We start from the raw sequence: 17930 nt of genomic DNA on the forward strand, positions 1-17930 counted from the left end.
TGTGTAACGACGTGAAGAAGAAAAGTGGGGGGGGGGGGGGGGGTATAGGAGGGGTGTGTATACACACATGCATCTATATATGTATGTTTATGTGTGTATATATATATTTATTTTTTGTAAAACACAAAACTCTTTCAATTTTAGTCATTTCAGCTTCCCCAGCAGAAGTGACAAAATCTGTGAGTTTCACGATGTCAACCTGTCCTGAGCAAGAGACTGAAACACGCAGGGTTGGCGGTGAGGCAAACGCTCCTGTGTTAGTGGAACAGCTTCCTGGGGCACTGCAAGCTGGTTGGAGGGGACAAACGGACAATAACAACCTCCAGTATTGCTTTAGGATTTCCCCATGTTGGTTTAGTGACAATATATAATAAGGAAGTTCTGAGTAGTTCAGCAAGGTGAATGGCAGAAAATTCAGTATTTGTTGTCGTCATAGTGTGGGTGAAAAGCAGTACTAGATCCTGAGAATTAGCTCTACCTGTATGTGCGTGCGTGCACTAACTGGGTTTTCTGCTGCGTGTTGCATTCTGATTGCCCACACAATTCATGTTATCCTTTATAACTAAATCTACTAAGCATAGGAATACTAATTGTTTTTAATATGGCATTGTTAAACCTTTTCTTGACACCCCTCTTCATATTTCTAAATTGAATGAAATAGGTTGGATCAAATTAGTCTATAAAGACATCTCATTAACTGACTCCACAGATCCCAGAATGGAAACTAAGTTGCATTTTGTTTTTCACACTCAGACTTCAGATGCATTTATAAGGAAAGTACTGCACTTTTTTTTTTGTTTGTAACCTTTTCAAACCTTAGAATCTCTTAATTTCAGAACAATTTGTAAATGTTAACTAAGTGAAACCTTGGCAGGCACTACGGCAATAAGTTATCATTAATTATCAAAACGTGATAACTGCTTTAGAGCTTATGGTTCTGGCAGCAAAATTTAATGCTGTTTCTTTTAATAATAGTTAAGCCATATCATCTAAGGTTTCTGGCTTGTTGGAGATGTGAATTTGTTTTATAGATTATAAATATACCTATATAGTGTATGTATAAAGCAGAATGCCTGTCCTTAACTGATTATTTTTTGTACCATATTGTAAATTATATTATTTATTCTTTACCAATTTTGGAAAAAGGTGTTTTGGTTATTTAATATAATATACAAAAACTGTTAAACTTCCTCTGTTTAAATTTCCAATTCAACTTGTAAAGCTGTTTTTATTCTTGTGCATAAATACATACTAATACTTGGTCTAACTTATGTCCAGTGTGTTACTTGCCCCATCAGATTTTTCCATGTAACCTTTATTTACATAATAATGGCCCCTTGGTGAGGGGGGTTAATAATCTGTCCATAAGGCCAAGCCTTCCAAGGTGAAACTCTGGTTTCAGTGCAGTCGGTGGCATAGCTTCCATTGACATCTTCCATTGCAGACGTTTCATGATGTTCCCCATCGTGAGAGAAGGTCTTGGCTGGTTTGTTTTACTTTGGTTTACAGCTTCCATCCCCAGTAGTGTCTGCTAATTGCCAGTGTTAGCAATGAGCCAAACCAGAGTGCAGTCTGGCCTAATGTCCTGTCTTTGTGCATGGTCACCAGTAATAAGGGAAAGGGGGGGAGTGGGGTGGGGTGGAACCCCGCACCAAGCAAAAGGGTACAGTAAAAAGGGTGTGTATATTTTGGGTTCCTCCACCCCCCCAGATTTTTTTACCTTCCCAGCTTCAGATAAGTGGGAACTTAGATGTAGAGGTTGTATTCAGGCCATCGCGTTTTAGATAGCTACTACCAGAAAAACTTTTTCACCCTGAGGACAACTGGGAAGAGGAACAGGTTATCCAGAGAGGGTTGAGCAGTGTCTGTCTTTCAAGTTTTCCAAGAGAAAACTGAATAAAGCCCAGAGGAAGCTGGTCTGATGTAGCTCACCCTGCTTCAAGCAGGTTAGACTCCAGGCCTGAGGCTCCTTTCAAGCTGAATTATCCTGTGATCTATATCATTAACCTAATGTCTAATTCCTTTTGGTACACATTTAGGATTTTGGTCTTGCAATATATGAAGGCAGCTTTAGTTAAATTTGGCATTGAGAAAGTGCAGAAGTGTTCTTTAACTAGATGATAGGAAAAGGACTTGGGGTGCTGGTGGATTAGAAGCTCACCATAAGCCAGCAATGTGTGCTGGCAGCCCAGAAAGCCCCCCACACCCTGGGCTGCATCCCCAGCAGCGTGGCCAGCAGGGTCAGGGGGGGATTCTGCCCCTCTGCTCCACTCTGGGGAGGCCCCCCACTCCAGTGCTGCCTCCAGCTCTGGGGCCATCAACAGCAGAAGGACATGGAGCTGTTGGAGTGGGGCCAGAGGAGCCCCCGGAGCTGCTGGGAGGGCTGGAGCCCCTCTGCTGGGAGGGGGGGCTGAGAGAGGTGGGGGGGTTCAGCCTGGAGAAGAGAAGGCTCTGGGGAGGCCTTGGAGCCCCTTCCAGTCCCTCGAGGGGCTCCAGGAAAGCTAGGGAGGGACCCCCTTGGAGCCCTAGGAGGAGGGGGAAGGGTTTGACCCTGAAAGAGGGGAGATGGAGCTGAGATGTGGGGAAGAACTTGTTTGGTGTGAGGGTGGTGAGAGCCTGGCCCAGGCTGCCCAGAGAAGCTGTGGCTGCCCCATCCCTGGAGGGGTTCAAGGGCAGGTTGGAGGGGGCTTGGAGCAACCTGGTCTGGTGGGAGGTGTCCCTGCCCAGGGGTAGCACTGAGGTCCCTTCCCACCCAAGTTGTTCTTTGATAAGAAATTAGGAACATTTAAAGCTCACCAAAACTTTTATTAATAATACTTATAGATGCTTCCTTTCCATCCAACAAGTGAGGACTCCTCTCTACCACCTCTGTACCAAGGAAACTGGACTGTGTGACCAAGTGTGCGCACTTTCTGTGCGGCTTCTCACCTCCAACATGCTGTGACAGACCTTCGACTCTTTTCCACCTTATGTCACAGCTGATACTGAATCCTACCACTTTTTCCTCACAATCTGATTTTGCCATTGACCAAAGCTTAACACTGTAAAAACAAAAGGAAAGACTCTGAAGTAAAAAACAATTATCAAAGGAAAATGTTGCAGTTACTTATTTCTCGTGTATTGTCTGGTGTTTTTTTTTTAATCCCACAAGACAAAAGCAGCAACGTGGCTGCCTCTGAACTTACTTCTTGCCCTTACGAAAATCTGTAGAGCCGTTAAATAAAACCTTCAGCCGAAAATGTTAACGTAGAGCGTTACTGTCCCTCGGAAGCGCTCGGTCGAAGCGCTGGCTCCCGGGAGGCGGCTGCACCGGCTCCCCCGGCCCCAACCCGGCCTCCTCTCCCGCCCCGCGCCGGGGGCAGCCATGGCCGCCGGTGGCGGGGCTGCGGGCGGAGGGCCCATCCCCGCGTGCCCGCGCCCGCTCCCCACCGCCGCCTCCGCGGGACCGAGACGCGGCCCTCTCTCGTCCGGCAACACTGGGCGAGGCCTCGGAGGCGAGGCTGGAGCCCCCGGGTTATGAAGCCGCTGTGAGGTTATTCCTTAGGGCGGGCCGGAGTTCTGACGGCTCGGGTGAGATGCCCAGAGGGGGCCTCCCGGAACGGGACCCTCCCGGACCGATCCGCAACCCTTTGCGACGGAGCGCCCGCGCACCGCGGAGACAACTCGCGCTCCCTCGCCCGAGGCGGGGCCGGGCTCGCCGAGGGGAGGGGTACACCCGCTCTGCGGCTGCGCCCGGGCCCCTCAGAGCGCACCTCTCTGTGGAATTACCCTGCCTGGCCCTTTAAACGCCCTCTCACCTCTCGCCCCACTCCGCCCTCTCAGCCAATAGCTCTGCAGTTCCCTCTGACTGACGCACGGTGTTACCAATGAACGGGCGACGATGCCAGCCCTTTTTAAGCTTCCCTCCCTCTGCGAGGCTCACCGGACAGGCGGGACATCGAGAGGGCGAGCTGTTTTCGATAGGCTGCTCGGCTTGATGGGCAGGTAGCCCAACCAACGGAGAGCTAGGGAGGGTCCGCCGGCCCTACCTGCGGTCCCGGCTGCCGAGGAGAAGCGCCACGCGCGGGGCTGTGGGGCTGAGCCTGTTGTCCGCCACCATGTTCCGGGGCCCTGAGGCCGACTCGGCTAAGCCCAGCTCCAGGTGGTGCAGCGGGGACGGGCTGGCGGCCCGGGGGGACGGGACGAGCCGTGCAGCGGCGCGGAGCCCCTGGCGGGGCTTTGTTCGAGACGAGGGAGAGGCGGGAGAAGGGCAGGCTCCAGCCGAGGAGCGGGAGGCGGGGGCTGCCGGGGGGACTGAGTCCCTCCCGAGGGGGCCTGTTGGGCGGCGGCAGGTAGGAAGGCCACTCCCGACCTTCCGGTGGCTGCTGAGGCGGGAGGCCCGCGCGGGGCGGTGGCCGCAGACCTGGCCGTACCTCAGTTTCCCTCTGGCGGGGGATGGGGATGGGGCTGGTCCGCGGGGGCTGCGCGGCGTTGCTGGCGGGGCTCGGAGCAGGCGTGGGGCGCGGAGGGAGGACGGCAGCGCTTGACCCGTCCCGTCCCGCCGGGGGTTAGCTGGCTGGGGCGGGGGTCAGGGCCCGGCGAGGGGCGCGGTGCGGGAGGAAGGTCCTGGCGCGGCCGAGCCGTCCTGCCCCGCGTTGGTGGCGCCGCGGGGAGGGAGCGGGGCCTGGCGCCGCGCTGCGAAGCTGTAAGAGGGTGCCACACAAACGCCCGCGTAAGCGCACGTTCGCGTGTTTTCGCCTCATGAAGTACGTTGTTATGCATAGATACAAGGGCATATATCCTAATAACTTGGAGCCGGAGCGATTAATCCGTCTGCGAGGTAGTCATGTGCTCGGAGGGGAAGGAAGTGTTTCGAAATCGTGTCGGGGCGCTCTGCGTTACCACCCGGTTTTAAAAGACTAGTGAGGATGTTCTGTCCTTCGTGTAGTCTCTGAGAAGCTTTTGTTCTCGTGGTAATTTTGAAACCACGTTTAACTCGTAAAGTTGGTTTATGGATGGAGTTGGAACGCAGGCCGTAACTTTTTAGTTACCAGCAAGCAAAGGTGATTGTGTTGGCGCGTGTTCTCTGGCGCTGAGGCGGTGTTTTCCTCCCGCCCGACACGCCGCAGCAGGGCTCTGGGCGAGCGGCCGCGCTGCGGGACCCGCGTTACTGGATGGCATGGGGTGGGCTCCGAGACAGTGATTACTGACATACAGCCTGCGCCATCAGAAGCAAAAAGTACTTGGTTTAAAGACGCTTTTTCTGTTCTTTCCCTAAACAAAACTTTATTTGGTGATAATGCAAATCCTCTTGCAGTTCTTGACACGTGTAAGTTTTTCTAATTAAAACTGAGCCTAATTCAAAATCTCTGCAGCATCTGCCAACAGCTGTGGAAGTGGGGGGGAAAAAATAACTCTTCCTAATGGAGAAATGTGAAAATCTTTGTGAGGAAATTATAAACAGATACTTTGCATTTTGAGAACTTCATAATACAGAGGTATTACTATTAGAAATAAAGGATGCCAAAAATACTTTAAATGAAAGCCTCTACTTAAATAATTGCCTCGTGAGATGTATCTCAAGTGATCCAGTTAATGTGTACAGTGATATAGCAAACAGCTAGTTGGATGAATGGAATTAACTGCCTAGTTTTATTTTATTAAACTTCAATAATGATGCTTTGCATTTTTAAGGAAGTTTTGCTTTTCCAAAATAAAATGAGGAGTTGCGTGTCTAAGAGTTGCTGTTGCTCTGAAAGCAAAGCAGAAGAGAATTCTATCATTCTGCTGTTGGTGCACACGATCAGGATGCATTGATTTTATGTATCATCCACTCATGTAGCATATGAGCAGTTTCACAACTACTGTACAGAGCTGAAAATGCAAAATGTGGCCATCTTGGAAAGGGAATGCGCCTGTTCCCTTCCTCCCCATCAGTGTTACTGTAGAACATCATCCAGCTTTCTGATAGAGCGCGTAACTGACATAACAAAGGTTGTTGTTTGTTTATGACATGAGGCATGAATTTGTATTGATCCCACAGCAGGAGAGCCCCCAGTACCTCTCTGGTCTTTGCTTTAGAGCCGGTGTTCCAAACCTTAACACCTGCTTTCTGCTGGTTACCTTAGTGAGGGTCTCTCGCATATAATGCAACTCTTCTGTTTTACCTGCTTTATTGGAACTGTCTGAAAAACAGTAGGACTTCAGTGTTTAACTTTCAGACAGAATTAAAAAAAAAAAAAAAGTATTTATATAGCCGGTGTCTTGAATGAATGGGTAAGTCTTGGGACCTCTTCTGTAGTTTGACTGAAAGGTTTAATGAGGAAAGGGTGCTCAAATTCAAGTGTGTTAGAATGTAGGGAAAAAGACCACAAGAATTAATTAAAATTCTTCAAGCCTGCCAGAAGAGAACAAAGCAATTAGTAGAGGCTTTTAAACTTAAAGGGTAGGGTTCTTAATTTAGCTGTTCTAGATGAATTGACAGACTTATAGTCTACTGGAGGGGAGGGGGAGAACAGACAGATTTAAATTGCATAGAAAACAAAGGTGGTTTTTTTTTCATTACTGTTTAAAAGAATAAAACAACACCTTCCCTTCTTCCCTTCCTTCCTCCCAAAGGAAGAAAGAAAATCTAATTTATCTGGCTACAAGACACCAAAATATCTCTTTATCTAAACTGGCATAATACCAATATAAAATGACTATAAACTAAAATTAGTATAAAGTGTATGTTGAATTTCCTTGTACTCTGTTGAAGCAGCTTCTGCTGTCTTACCAAGTTTAACATTCACAGGCTGAGTCTTATTTTCTTATTTGTTATGTGGGACCTGCATATCTCCCTGATCTGCAACGGTGTGACATGGGAGTACAAGGAGGTCAGCGATGCTCTTGAGGCTACACAGCAAGAGGGTAGCTTTGTGCTCTCCCCGGGTTTTGGCTGAAGTGAAGGAGTTCAAAACCCTGTTCTCTTTGCTATAAGCTGGAAGATCTTGTTACATCAAGATTATTTTTGGTGATTCTTGTGAATGACTTAGCTATCTGACTTTGCATTAATTAGAATTTTATGGACCTGGTATCACAGTCACTTGAAAGTTTATGGAATATTTGGAAGGTTCCTAGTGATTAGAAGTGTCTGAAATTGTGGAAGCAAATCCATGTTGTGTGTGTAGAGTCAAGACATTCTTTTGGGTGACGCTGGCAGAAAAGGTCACCTATTACACTGATTTCAGAGTGCCTTGTAAGCACCTAAAGTGGTGCCTCTGATTTGTTGATTGCAAGAGTAGGGTTTTCTTAGTATGTATACTGAGCTGAAAATGGGAGGACAATATAAGATTAATCAGTGTTGGATTTCTTTTGATTCATAATTAAGTTTGTTGGCTGAATAATCAAGACATTTAATCTTAAAATGGGGTTTCTCTAGAATTTTTTTCTGCAATAAATCTTAAATCCAGTTGCAGGAACGGGAAGTAATTTGGTTCTTATGATAGGTTGTTTTTCTTAAACCAAAACAATCTGAATGTAGTTATTTTGTTAACACATGCCTACAAGCATAGGAGGGCTTAAGGAAACAGCATGGTATATAGAGTGAATCTATAGTGTAAAAAACTCCATTTGTATAAACTATGTTTCTCTTTGACAGTATATTTAGAACTCAAGAAAGACTAGAAGTGTTTAAACAAAAAACAAAACTGAAAATAATGGGTAAAGTCTGAAATCACTTAAATTATATGAGGGATATTAGCAGGCCTACTTTTTAACAGGAGCCCCTTCGCAAACTCCTCTAGGTTTGGTTGGTTTTTTTAATTGTTCCCTTTTCTGTTCCTTCCATCTTCCAAGTTTAAATGCTTAAACTGCCTCAAACCTATAGCATAGTTGGATCTACAATTGTTGATTGTCTACATAGTTGGATTAGTTATTGTCTACATAGTTGGATTTACAATTTAGTGTCTGTTGGACGCTAAATTGTAAATAAACCTTCTGCTTAGAGGTGGTTATCCTGTCTGTTGAAGTTTTAGTTACTCCCTCAAGCTAAAGGAGTTTAAGTTCACTATTGTACCAAGGATTAAAATACTGATATTGGCCAGTGAAGACAGTCTCTCTGAGGCTAGTCCTGACTATATGAACTATTCCCAGGCTAAAAGAGGAACTCTTTCCTCCTTCCTTCCAGAACAAATAAAACTGCTTTCTGCATCCTGAGATCTGAAATGCTGACAAAGCTCATTTTCTGACAGGGTAGCCAAATATCTCTATGTTTGTGAAATTCGGTTTTAGGATTAAATTGGGGTAGATCTTGGCTCCAAGAGGAACTTCTTTTTATGCATGGCAGATATCTAACCTGAAATGGCTTGCTTCTGTCACAGATCTGTGGAGGGCACATGTTGTGTTAATTCACTGACATTGGAATTCTGTTTGGGTAGAGTGGGATAAAGATCTTGCAATTTATAACTGTTCTCTTTGTGTAAAGAAGACTGGTTAGTTTAGGTCCCAGATAAAGTATTTGGATTAAGAGAGGTATAATTCAGCTACTGTTTTTGCTCAGTTGCCAAGATTGTGGGCTATTGGTCAACTGTAAAGATTATTTTTGTTACCTAGGTATTCAACGCTTTCCCATGTTTTTTTCTGTTAGTTTTCCACTTAATTCCACTGATTTTACTCCCACATAGTGGTTCAGTTCCTGTTCAGGACAGGACCTGAAATCTGTTGAACATAGGTATTAACTGTGGACAAGCATGACTTTCGGTAGGTTTTCAAGAAGTCAGTCCATTGTAACCTCCAATTTTTATGAGGATCTGTTTGAAATACCTCCAGTGCCAAGCTTTGGTTTTAATGGATTTGCATCTTGACCACTAAAAATTTGGCTGCTTGGCATTCTGCCTCTCTGTTCTAAACTCTGCAGCAGCTAATGTGATAACTAATGGTTGAAACTAGTAAATTTTTAGTAGTTACGAAATGTCTACTTTTATTTAGAAGTCAACGGTTTTGCATTGTGTCACAGGTGCAAAGTTGGTAGGTGCAGTTTAGCAGACTGGTCTGGTTCTGGCGGTGCTGTTATGATCATTCCAGATAATCGTAGATAACATAATGATCAAGTTGACTGATTAGGAAGCTGGCAGTATTTGTGCTGAACTTGAGAATATTTTATTAGAACAGCTCTTGAAGATACCCGGTGGACATAGCAGAGTTACTTGGAGTAAGTTCAAATCAGAACAGTTATTCATAACATACAAGGGAGAATGGGGAGGGGACATAAAATATGTTGGATGCTGTAAATTTCAAACAAACTTTTCTCTTGCTTCTCTCATTCTGCAATACAGGGTACTGAAGCCCCCAGGAGGAGGATCTAGTAATCTCTTTGGAAGTATAGAAGAAATTTCTTCTTCAAGCAGGCCACACCGGATGGCATCCAATATCTTTGGAGCTTCAGAAGAACCTCAAAACATTCCAAAAAGAACAAACCCTCCAGGTAAGAGCAGCCACCACCTTCAGTGTGACTGGGCTCTGAATTGCAGCACAGAACTGGATTCATATTCCTAAAGTGGAACACTGGGATCTGTCTGTCTTTTTATGAGTGGGCTTGAACAATAAAGCTATTCAGACTTCTGAATATAGGAATATTTCACTGATCTACGTGTTCACAGACTTTTTAGCACAAGTCTAATCCTTTCCAAGTTGAGGTCTAGGAAATGATGAAATTGCTTCTATTTGAGACCTGTGTCATCAGTTAGCTGCAGTTAGTACAGCTGTGAGTCTGAGATCCTCTAGGGAATTCTTGTAACAAAGGATTTCAGCTAGTATCTCCAGGCAAGTAAAAGTAAGTCTCTGGGCAGTAGGTTTCTGGAAGTCTTTGAATTCTTATATCTTTTTAAATTTTTTTTAATATAGTGTGGTAAAACTAAGTCATCTAGAAAAAAAAATGATAAATCTAACAACTGCCTTGCAGGGGGAAAAGAAAGTGGTATTTTTGAGGATTCTGGTTCTGCTGAGCCTCGTCCACGCGTGAATCCTCCTGGTGGGAAGACAAGTGATATCTTTGGGTCTCCTGTACCTACCAGTGTTGTGCGAGCGCACCCAAACAAGCCCAAGGTATTTGTACTTCTTGCACTGTCAAACCAAGGAGCTGGCACCTCAGCGAGTTGTCTCTGTCTTGTCACAATTCAGTGCTTGTGTTCTTTATCAGATGAATTATGCATAGGATGACTTCAAGTTAGACAGTTATTCCTGAACTCTCCATTTGATAGCTTGTTAGATTTGGTGCATGGGATCTTAGCATGCTCTGTAGTTTGCAGTAGAACTGTTAATTAGACTGTGGATGTGTGTTTTGGAAAAAAAAGAGGAGGAAGAAATGCTTCAGAAGCCTGCTGGAGTTCTTGGCACACAACCAGGAGTAGGATATTTCCTTTTATTCTGCAATTTAGCAGAGGTGAGCTTGATACCAGCTTTGGACAGTCAGTGAGCACTAGTGGGCTACAGTCATAATTCTTCATGTAGCCTGGCTGTGCCCTTCACCTCTCTTCCACCTACGAGCAACATGGAAGCACTTTAGCAGGAGATTGAGCTTCGGTGATCAAAGTGAAAAGGATAATGAGATCAGGTTCGAGTGTCAGGTCTGCAACGCACTTGACTTTGTGATGCCAGGCAAAAGTGTGCGTTGCTATATCAGTTGTTGTTTTTTGATCTTAAAGCTGGAATGTGTAATAGTTGGAGAGTCTTGTAGTTATGACCCAATTTATTCTGGAAAAAAAGGAGGTTACATTGCCAAATACTTTATTTCTGTATTGAAATGCCCTATATTCAGATTTACAACCTGCTGCCTTACTCTAAGATGCTATTGAGTGAGTAGCTACTATCTTGGCAGTGCTGTTGGCATGTAGGATAGCACAGGAACTTAACATCCCATGAAATACAGCTGACTGACTTAGTGCTGAAAAAGTAGCAGCAGTCTCATTTTTCCTGGAACCTTAGGAAGAAAAGATTAGTCCATTTTTTTTCCTCCTTTTCCCCTTAAATTTGAAGGTTCTGGTGGTGTGCTTTACCTGACTTTTTATGCAGGCTCTGGGGTGTATTTTGGGGGATTTGGTCATAAGAAAAGAGGAGAAAGATTTTTCTCCTCTTTTTAGAAGACTGCGAACTAGGTTTTTTCAGCAGTAGTGCTGTTGGTGCAGGGAAGGGCTTTGTTTTGTTCCTCTGTACACCTTTATTGGGCTGGTCTCTGATTCTTTTTAGTTGCTCTTTTAAAAATGTAACATTATTTTTTATGAACTCCTGATAAACAGGACAACACTTAAGAAATTCCTATGTCTTTAATTAGAGCATTGGAATTGTGAGAAATACTGGGATGGAAAGCAGATAGCATATTTACAAAAACTACTGCAGGTAGAGTTTAATGGGTGGGAAAACATGCAAGTTTTTCTCAAGTATTGCTGTGTGCTGCTGACAGTCACTTGGAATTGCTGGGGAAATGGTATTAAAGGGTTTTGTTAATTACCTGACTGTTTGGGTCTCTCGATATTCACAGGAGGACAGAAATTGCTGAACATAAATAGGGTGCTTGACAAGAACAGCAATTCCAGGCCTTTGGACAGAGCTGTTTCTCACAAACAAAGTTTTAAGCCTCTAATGAACTAATGTAGTGTCATCATCTGCATTTCAATGAATTGTCTGAGGTGTGCACCTTGGTGTGACATGGGAGTTGCCTTCTGCCAGCCTTCTGGGGATAGGCAGCAGTGCAGCTGCGGGGCTGCACACAGTGTAAGCAGCTGTTGACTTTTCCCGTGATAAACGTATAAACTTAGATTAGAAACAAAGCATAACTTTCTGAAGGATTTTGTGACGAGAACAGTAATATACTAAGATAGGTTTTGGTTTCCTTGCAGGATCACATTGTCTTGAAAGAAGATGAAACACCGAAGAAGTTGGAAGGTCAGCAAGAGAAATTCCCTTATTTGAGAAGATAAGCTCAGAGAAATAGTTTCTTATGCTTCCTCTTAAAAACATAAGACCAAGGCTGGTGTTTAGGATAATATAACTGAGAAGTTTTCCTTCCAAGAGTCAGAAATTTAATCATTTGACTGTAGCAAAACGGTTCTCTTCCTCTTACCGAGGAGAACACCACAGGTGTAAATCTGGATACTAGGGGTGTGTGTATCTACTTTGCTTGATGTCACATGTATGTATATAGATACGTATAGAATCTGTATATGTATACAAAAACATCTTATCAGATTGCTGCTTCCTCTCTTGCCATATCCTTCAAGTGTGTAATCTTGGCCTTCCATAGTTGTAAATAACAGATAGCTGACTGACAAAACATATTATTGCTCAGCTAGTTATTGTTAAAGAATGATGGGAACGCTGCTTTTGAGCTCAGTGTGAGAGGATTCAAGGGGATGTTGCATCTCTTAATTGCTTGAAACTGCCAAAATAATTCCAAAGGCATATGACTTGGCTACATATCCTTGTTAGAAAAGATCGCTGAAGGAAGAGAGGCATTGTTGCAAAAAGTTAAATTTTTCCTCAGCATCTGTGTCCTCCATGGAAAAATGAACAGATACAGAGAAACCTTAGTGCCCTGTGGATGGGAGAGGTGGGAATTGATGCAGCCTACAGATGAAGAGGCACTTCTTGCACTACAGAATAGCAAGTTGATCTAATCCTTGTTTTCTTTTTATTCAGCTACAGAAAATATCAAACCGCAGCTGGAGGATGGAGGCGAGAAAAAAGATCTGGGCAAAGAGGAGCGATGCAAGGAGCCAGAACCCAAGATAGACAATCATGAGCCCCGACTGGGACCAAGGCCACGCTCACACAACAAAGTTCTCAATCCGCCAGGGGGGAAATCCAGTATTGCATTCTATTAGGGCCCTCCGTTCACTTTCACTAACGGAGTCTGCACAGAAACTCTTGTCTGTGGTCAGGAGGTCAGTTTATAGACTATTGTTTGTGGATAGATTCTTAGGCAGATGGATGAAGGTTATGCTAACGTGTGTAGGAAGGATATCCTGGTGATTTGGGGAGGGAGGGCTGGGGAGGGAAAGGGTGCCCTGTGGAAGATGCGAGTATGGGACTGGCAGAGGGGACATCAGTGTAACTTTGTGAAAGATCAGTGCTGCTTTGTGGTGAGTTCATCAGACTGTTAGGTTCTTGGCTAGCTCATGGCTCAGGACACTCTTGTGGAGTCAGGCTTATCCTTGTAGTCAACATGTACAACATTGAGTGAGTGGGGACCTGGAGGTCACCTCTGGAAGACTGTGAAGCACAGCAGGAGGGCTCTGCTCTCCTTAAGATGTGGCATCACAGTATGTGCTGACTTGCAGTCACTTGAATATAAATGTGTTCTAGTGGGACAAGTAGTGCTGCCATGGGTTTGAGTGTCCAGTCTTTGGTTCTCTTTGTCTCCTTTCTTGCTTTGCAGCACACAATTGCTGATACAAAGACAAAACATCCTGAAAGTTTCTTTTAATACTCCTAAACCATCATATGTTAATAAATATCATGTCTTCTCCTCCCCAGAGTATTCAGGCCTTCAGTAATCTGCTGATTACTATGACAAGCTCTTGACAAGTGATAATATCAGTCCAATGTACTGTTTCATTTAGGTGCTTCTAGAAGATTTCTATTTAAAGTATCCTGGTTGGGTGCAAACACTAGCTTTATGGTGCTCTTTGAACAGAAGTGTACCGTTACCATGGAGAATATACTGACATGTCAGCCAGCTTTGACCCAACTCCTATAGAAACGCCTTAGCTTCTGCAAAGCTTCTTACTTTGTACTCTGCGGAAACCAGGACTGTTCTTTACTACAGTGTATTTTTTGTTTGTTTATCTGTGCTGATTCTGTTAGTGAATTCTTGTGTGTTTGGTCAGCCTTATGTTTGCCTTTGCCTCAGATTTTTGTTGGTAAGGTTGGGAGAAGGATGTGGATTCTCCCCAAACCACAGCTGTAGTTCTTTTGAGACATGCTGTAGACTATCCTAGTTGGAGAAACAAAGACTTTAGTAATACAAATCTTGTGGTTGAGCTGGCTGTCTTAAATTGTGTTTGGAAGATGTGCATGTTTTGCACAAACGTTTGTTGAGGAGGGTAGCTCCCATAATTTGTTCTCTGAATGGACTTTCTGATCATATCCAGGGCTCTGATATATGAATGTTAACATTAGGTGCTTACTGTTCAATGTATTTAATAGTGACTTTTTAAATTTGACATAGCCAAACAGGAGTTGTTCAGGTACACCATAGAACAAGTGGCCTTATCTGTGTTGTTATCAGCCCACTGCTGTTCTAGCCCAGGTCCCCTGCTGTTTTGGGAGGGGGAACTGCCTCTGGGCCAGGTGCTAAAACATCCTGTGACTCGTGCTCAGTGGGCTGCTTGGTTCGGTTGATGTCAGAAGTGGTGGATGACTGCATGAAGACTTAGTTGCCTTTTCAAATGGTGGAAGTGAAATATATAGGGCAGTGCTAAGGGTAGAAGTAGCTGTGGGAAGTAGGGATTTCAATGCCTTTGTACTTTTCAGATAGGTTTGGAAGTCCCTGTTACTGCCCCACCCCCAGGAAAGCAAGGCAGTGATTCTGACTGCAACCCTGTCATGGATTTGTGTTACTTCCAAACATGTATTTCCCAGCAGCTGTTCCTGAGTCCACGATGCCTGGCATCTGCCTGATTCTCAGACACATCTGTCTGTTTCAATTCCTTGTTTCTGGTACTTGAGAGGGTTTGAAGGGGCTGCCATGTGGAAAACCCAACCGGAGGCAGCTTTCTGCATTGAGGAGACTGCTGTGACTATCGCCGTCTGTAATACTGAGCTTGGGCTTGGCACCTTTTACTACCTGATGTGCATTGGCTACAGTGCCTGTCTTCTAAACAGCAACTTCCAACTAGGCCTTAAATTAGTTAAACTGTGTTCATTTTCTTGCACTTCTTTCTTTGGAATCTAAACCACATTTTCAACTCATCAAGTAAGATTGATTAGGACATTTCTCCAGGACAGGAGGAGATTGGAAATCAAATGATAAATCATTCAATTGTCAATAAACTTCTGTATTTTGTTACTTCACTGTGTTTGCTTTTTATAAATGAACCAGCAATCTAGTTCAATGGAGATACACTGGTGAATTTTGTTACCTGAAGTGGGAAAAATTGCACCAATCTTTTCAGGTCTTCTGTAGTGGGTAGTATGCTTTGGAGATGTGACATCCTGCTCAAGGTTGCTCCTGAGACAAGCACCTCTTGTTCCTGGGGGTAGTGGAGGGACCGGTACCAAGGATGGTGTGAAGGTAACTACAGCTACAGAAGTCCCCATTTGGTGGGGGTTGGACTGGTTGCCAAGTCCTGCCTGGACTCTCAGCTAGGGTGCTTTAACCCTGCTCCATTCACCCCTTAATTTACAGACTGTGATGCCTGACAAAGCCGCTCGGGCAGCACACGTTTCTGCAGTGACCTCTGTGCTCTGTGCTGGCATTTTTGCCGTGTGTAGTTCAGAACTCTTCTCTCAGGTGTGCACAGTGCTGTGGGTAGGATCTGTGGAGTGTGGGAACTTGGGAATATTCATGATAGATAACACGTAAGCAACAAAGGATTGTCCTCCCTTTGAACTGCTGCCAGCTAGGAGATTACAGTATAGCTTCAATTTGCAACTCTGTATGCTACCTCCTTACCCTTAAATTGAAGGTTTGTAGCTTAAACACTGAGGATAGACTATTAGCCAGGCTACTGTTTCAGTCTTGGAAGGAAAAGGATGGTATCTTTTATACCAAGCTTAGCTTGGAAAGTGGATAAAGGATGATTTGCATGCTTTCATAAGTCCTGTGTACAATTCCAGACATAGCTGCTGCTTAGTTCCAAAATATTTCACCATGCCCATCTAGTAGCAGACTGCTCTAATGAATGCTGTAATGAGCATCATCCCTCCTGATCCCCTGAGAACCTGATTAGCCCAGATCAGTCCCTGCTTTCCCCTGTTGAGACTGCTGATTTCCATGCAATATCTTTTAAGCAAGCGCTGTCTGATATTAACACTATTAACAGTTGATAAACAGCCCACTTCATGCTCTTAATGAGGAAGATTAATGTCCTCTCTCTCAGCATTTTAAGTAACATTACTGTGGTTTTTTGAAGGATTTACAGAGGTTAATCAGACTTGGAATATCTAAAGTACATTCTTGGGGCTTGTCTAGTGAGAGAACATCTGTAAAGCAGTACAGATGTGGAGACAATTGTTTAAGCGCTACATGAGCAACTGTTGTGGTGTGTTCCCTGAAGCATTCTCGCTGCTGCTTACACGTAAGGTGTTCACAGGGATGCCCAGGTATCTTGGCTGCCGGTGTGTCTGTGTGGTGAAGTTTGACACTTACCTGTCAACGTGGACTGTGCACAGTTGACAAGATGCATCTTCATAGCTCTGAAGCCGGCTGGGCACCCAGCACTGAGTTCAGGCCCCCTGGTGTGTCTCCTGCTGAATTTCAGCTTGAAGCTCTTGCTGAATGAAGGCTGTTGAGGCTGGAGTTTTCCATTGTTTGTTTTTCTTGAGGAACAAAGTGGGGTTGCCACCAGGATGCTGTGCTGTTCTAGACTAAAGAAGGCAAAAGGACACTGACCTCCGTGAGCCCAGGTTGTCTGCTGGTAACAGGGCAGGGCTGTAGAGAAACTTTGGCACATAAGCCATTTATGTCATTACTTGTTATCAGCTGTGCAAGAAGTAGACTGGGTAATGATTTATTGCTACCCAAGTACTGTGCACAGCACCCCACAAGCAGCCAGCAGACCAAGCTGCACGTCTGGGCTGCCAGACCCATGACTGCTTGCTCCTCCCTCAAAACAGTCAATGAGCAGAAAGAGCAGCTTTTAATTATTGTGCTAAATTTACAGCCCTGATTATTTTTAGTTTTATCTTGCTTCTGGAGACAAAGACTATCCTGTCTGGCATCTGGCTTTCCCTTTCTTTCAAACTGCAACTCGTTATATTCGTAACAGGACCTCCTCCTCCTCCTCCAGTAGGTCAAAATGCTGGGCCTAACCATCAAGGACGCGGTCATTTGCTTTGCCCGTCAGCCTCTGCCTCCAGCCAGCTTCTGGTTCTGGTGTCTTACCCACTGCTTTTCCGCCTCCCTCCTACATATACATATATTTTTAACAGTAGAGATGCTGCCTTTGGCTTCTTGATTATCCCTCCTGTGCTGCTGCTGGGTGCATGCTACTTGCCGCTTAACCCAAAACACAAACAGCTCTGTGTCATTGTATCCAAAGCAGAGAGGTCTATGGGAAGTAACTGGGAACTTCGTCTTGTGCCAGGTTCTTCATAAAGCTGATGGTTCTTCCTCCACTGCTGCCTCGTGCAGGCTTGGGTAAATGTGTGCTCCTTGCTGTGAAAACGTTTAACATTCTGGCTCCCGGGAGCATGCTTGGAAGCATGATGAGCAAAAAAAAATATAATAAAAAAATCCACCTCGATGTGAGTTGCCTGAACTAAAGTTCACTTTAAAGTTTCACAGTTTATATGTTAGGAGTTGCAGTGGACTGTGTCTTACACCAGAGGCAGGTTCTGCCAAAGGATGTTGTTGAAAAGAGCTTACCCTTCCCGGGGTTGCCCAAGGCTGGGAGAGGGGTGAGGGCTGGGGGGGTTGGTTACCTGTATACAGCAGCGGTGCAACACTGCAACTATTAAACAAAACCAGCTGGTTGTTTCTTTCCATTTCTTGCAGTGTGCTGACCTCTGTGAATGCCACCCCTTCATTTTCATGAAGAGCTCAAAGCAGAGAGCCCTGCAATTACTTTGTAAAAAGTTTCTGAGAAGTGAGTTTGGCATCTCAACAGCAGGTGTCAAGCCAAGAATCAAGAAGCCAGGCAAAGTGAAGGTGGCTTTGCTATCATCGGTGGAGTAATTAATGAAAAAAAAAAAAAAGGCAGTTACACAGGTGCAACAGGAAGCTGTTGATGAACTCTAATGGCAATGGGCAGGTA

The 17930-nt window shown here is 44.7% G+C and overlaps 1 protein-coding gene across 1 annotated transcript; it reads left to right on the forward strand.

Moving 5' to 3' along the window:
* Window positions 1-3988: 3988 nt before the first annotated feature.
* Window positions 3989-15027, forward strand: HN1L (hematological and neurological expressed 1-like). The gene is made up of 5 exons (XM_014958811.1): window positions 3989-4141; window positions 9294-9442; window positions 9920-10062; window positions 11853-11898; window positions 12652-15027. Exons 1-5 carry the CDS (start codon window positions 4098-4100, stop codon window positions 12834-12836), a joined length of 567 nt encoding a protein of 188 aa, XP_014814297.1. The 5' UTR covers window positions 3989-4097; the 3' UTR covers window positions 12837-15027.
* The last annotated feature ends 2903 nt before the right edge of the window (window positions 15028-17930 follow it).

Source organism: Calidris pugnax, unplaced genomic scaffold (genome assembly GCF_001431845.1).
Source record: "Calidris pugnax isolate Ruff unplaced genomic scaffold, ASM143184v1 scaffold244, whole genome shotgun sequence".
Lineage (NCBI taxonomy): Eukaryota > Metazoa > Chordata > Aves > Charadriiformes > Scolopacidae > Calidris > Calidris pugnax.

Coding starts and splice junctions, on each gene's coding strand:
- HN1L (XM_014958811.1), top strand. CDS start 4,098: ATGTTCCGGGGCCCTGAGGCCGACTCGGCTAAGCCCAGCTCCAG. Junction 4,142..9,293: donor TCGGCTAAGCCCAGCTCCAG/GTGGTGCAGCGG, acceptor TCTGCAATACAG/GGTACTGAAGCCCCCAGGAG. Junction 10,063..11,852: donor CGCACCCAAACAAGCCCAAG/GTATTTGTACTT, acceptor GTTTCCTTGCAG/GATCACATTGTCTTGAAAGA.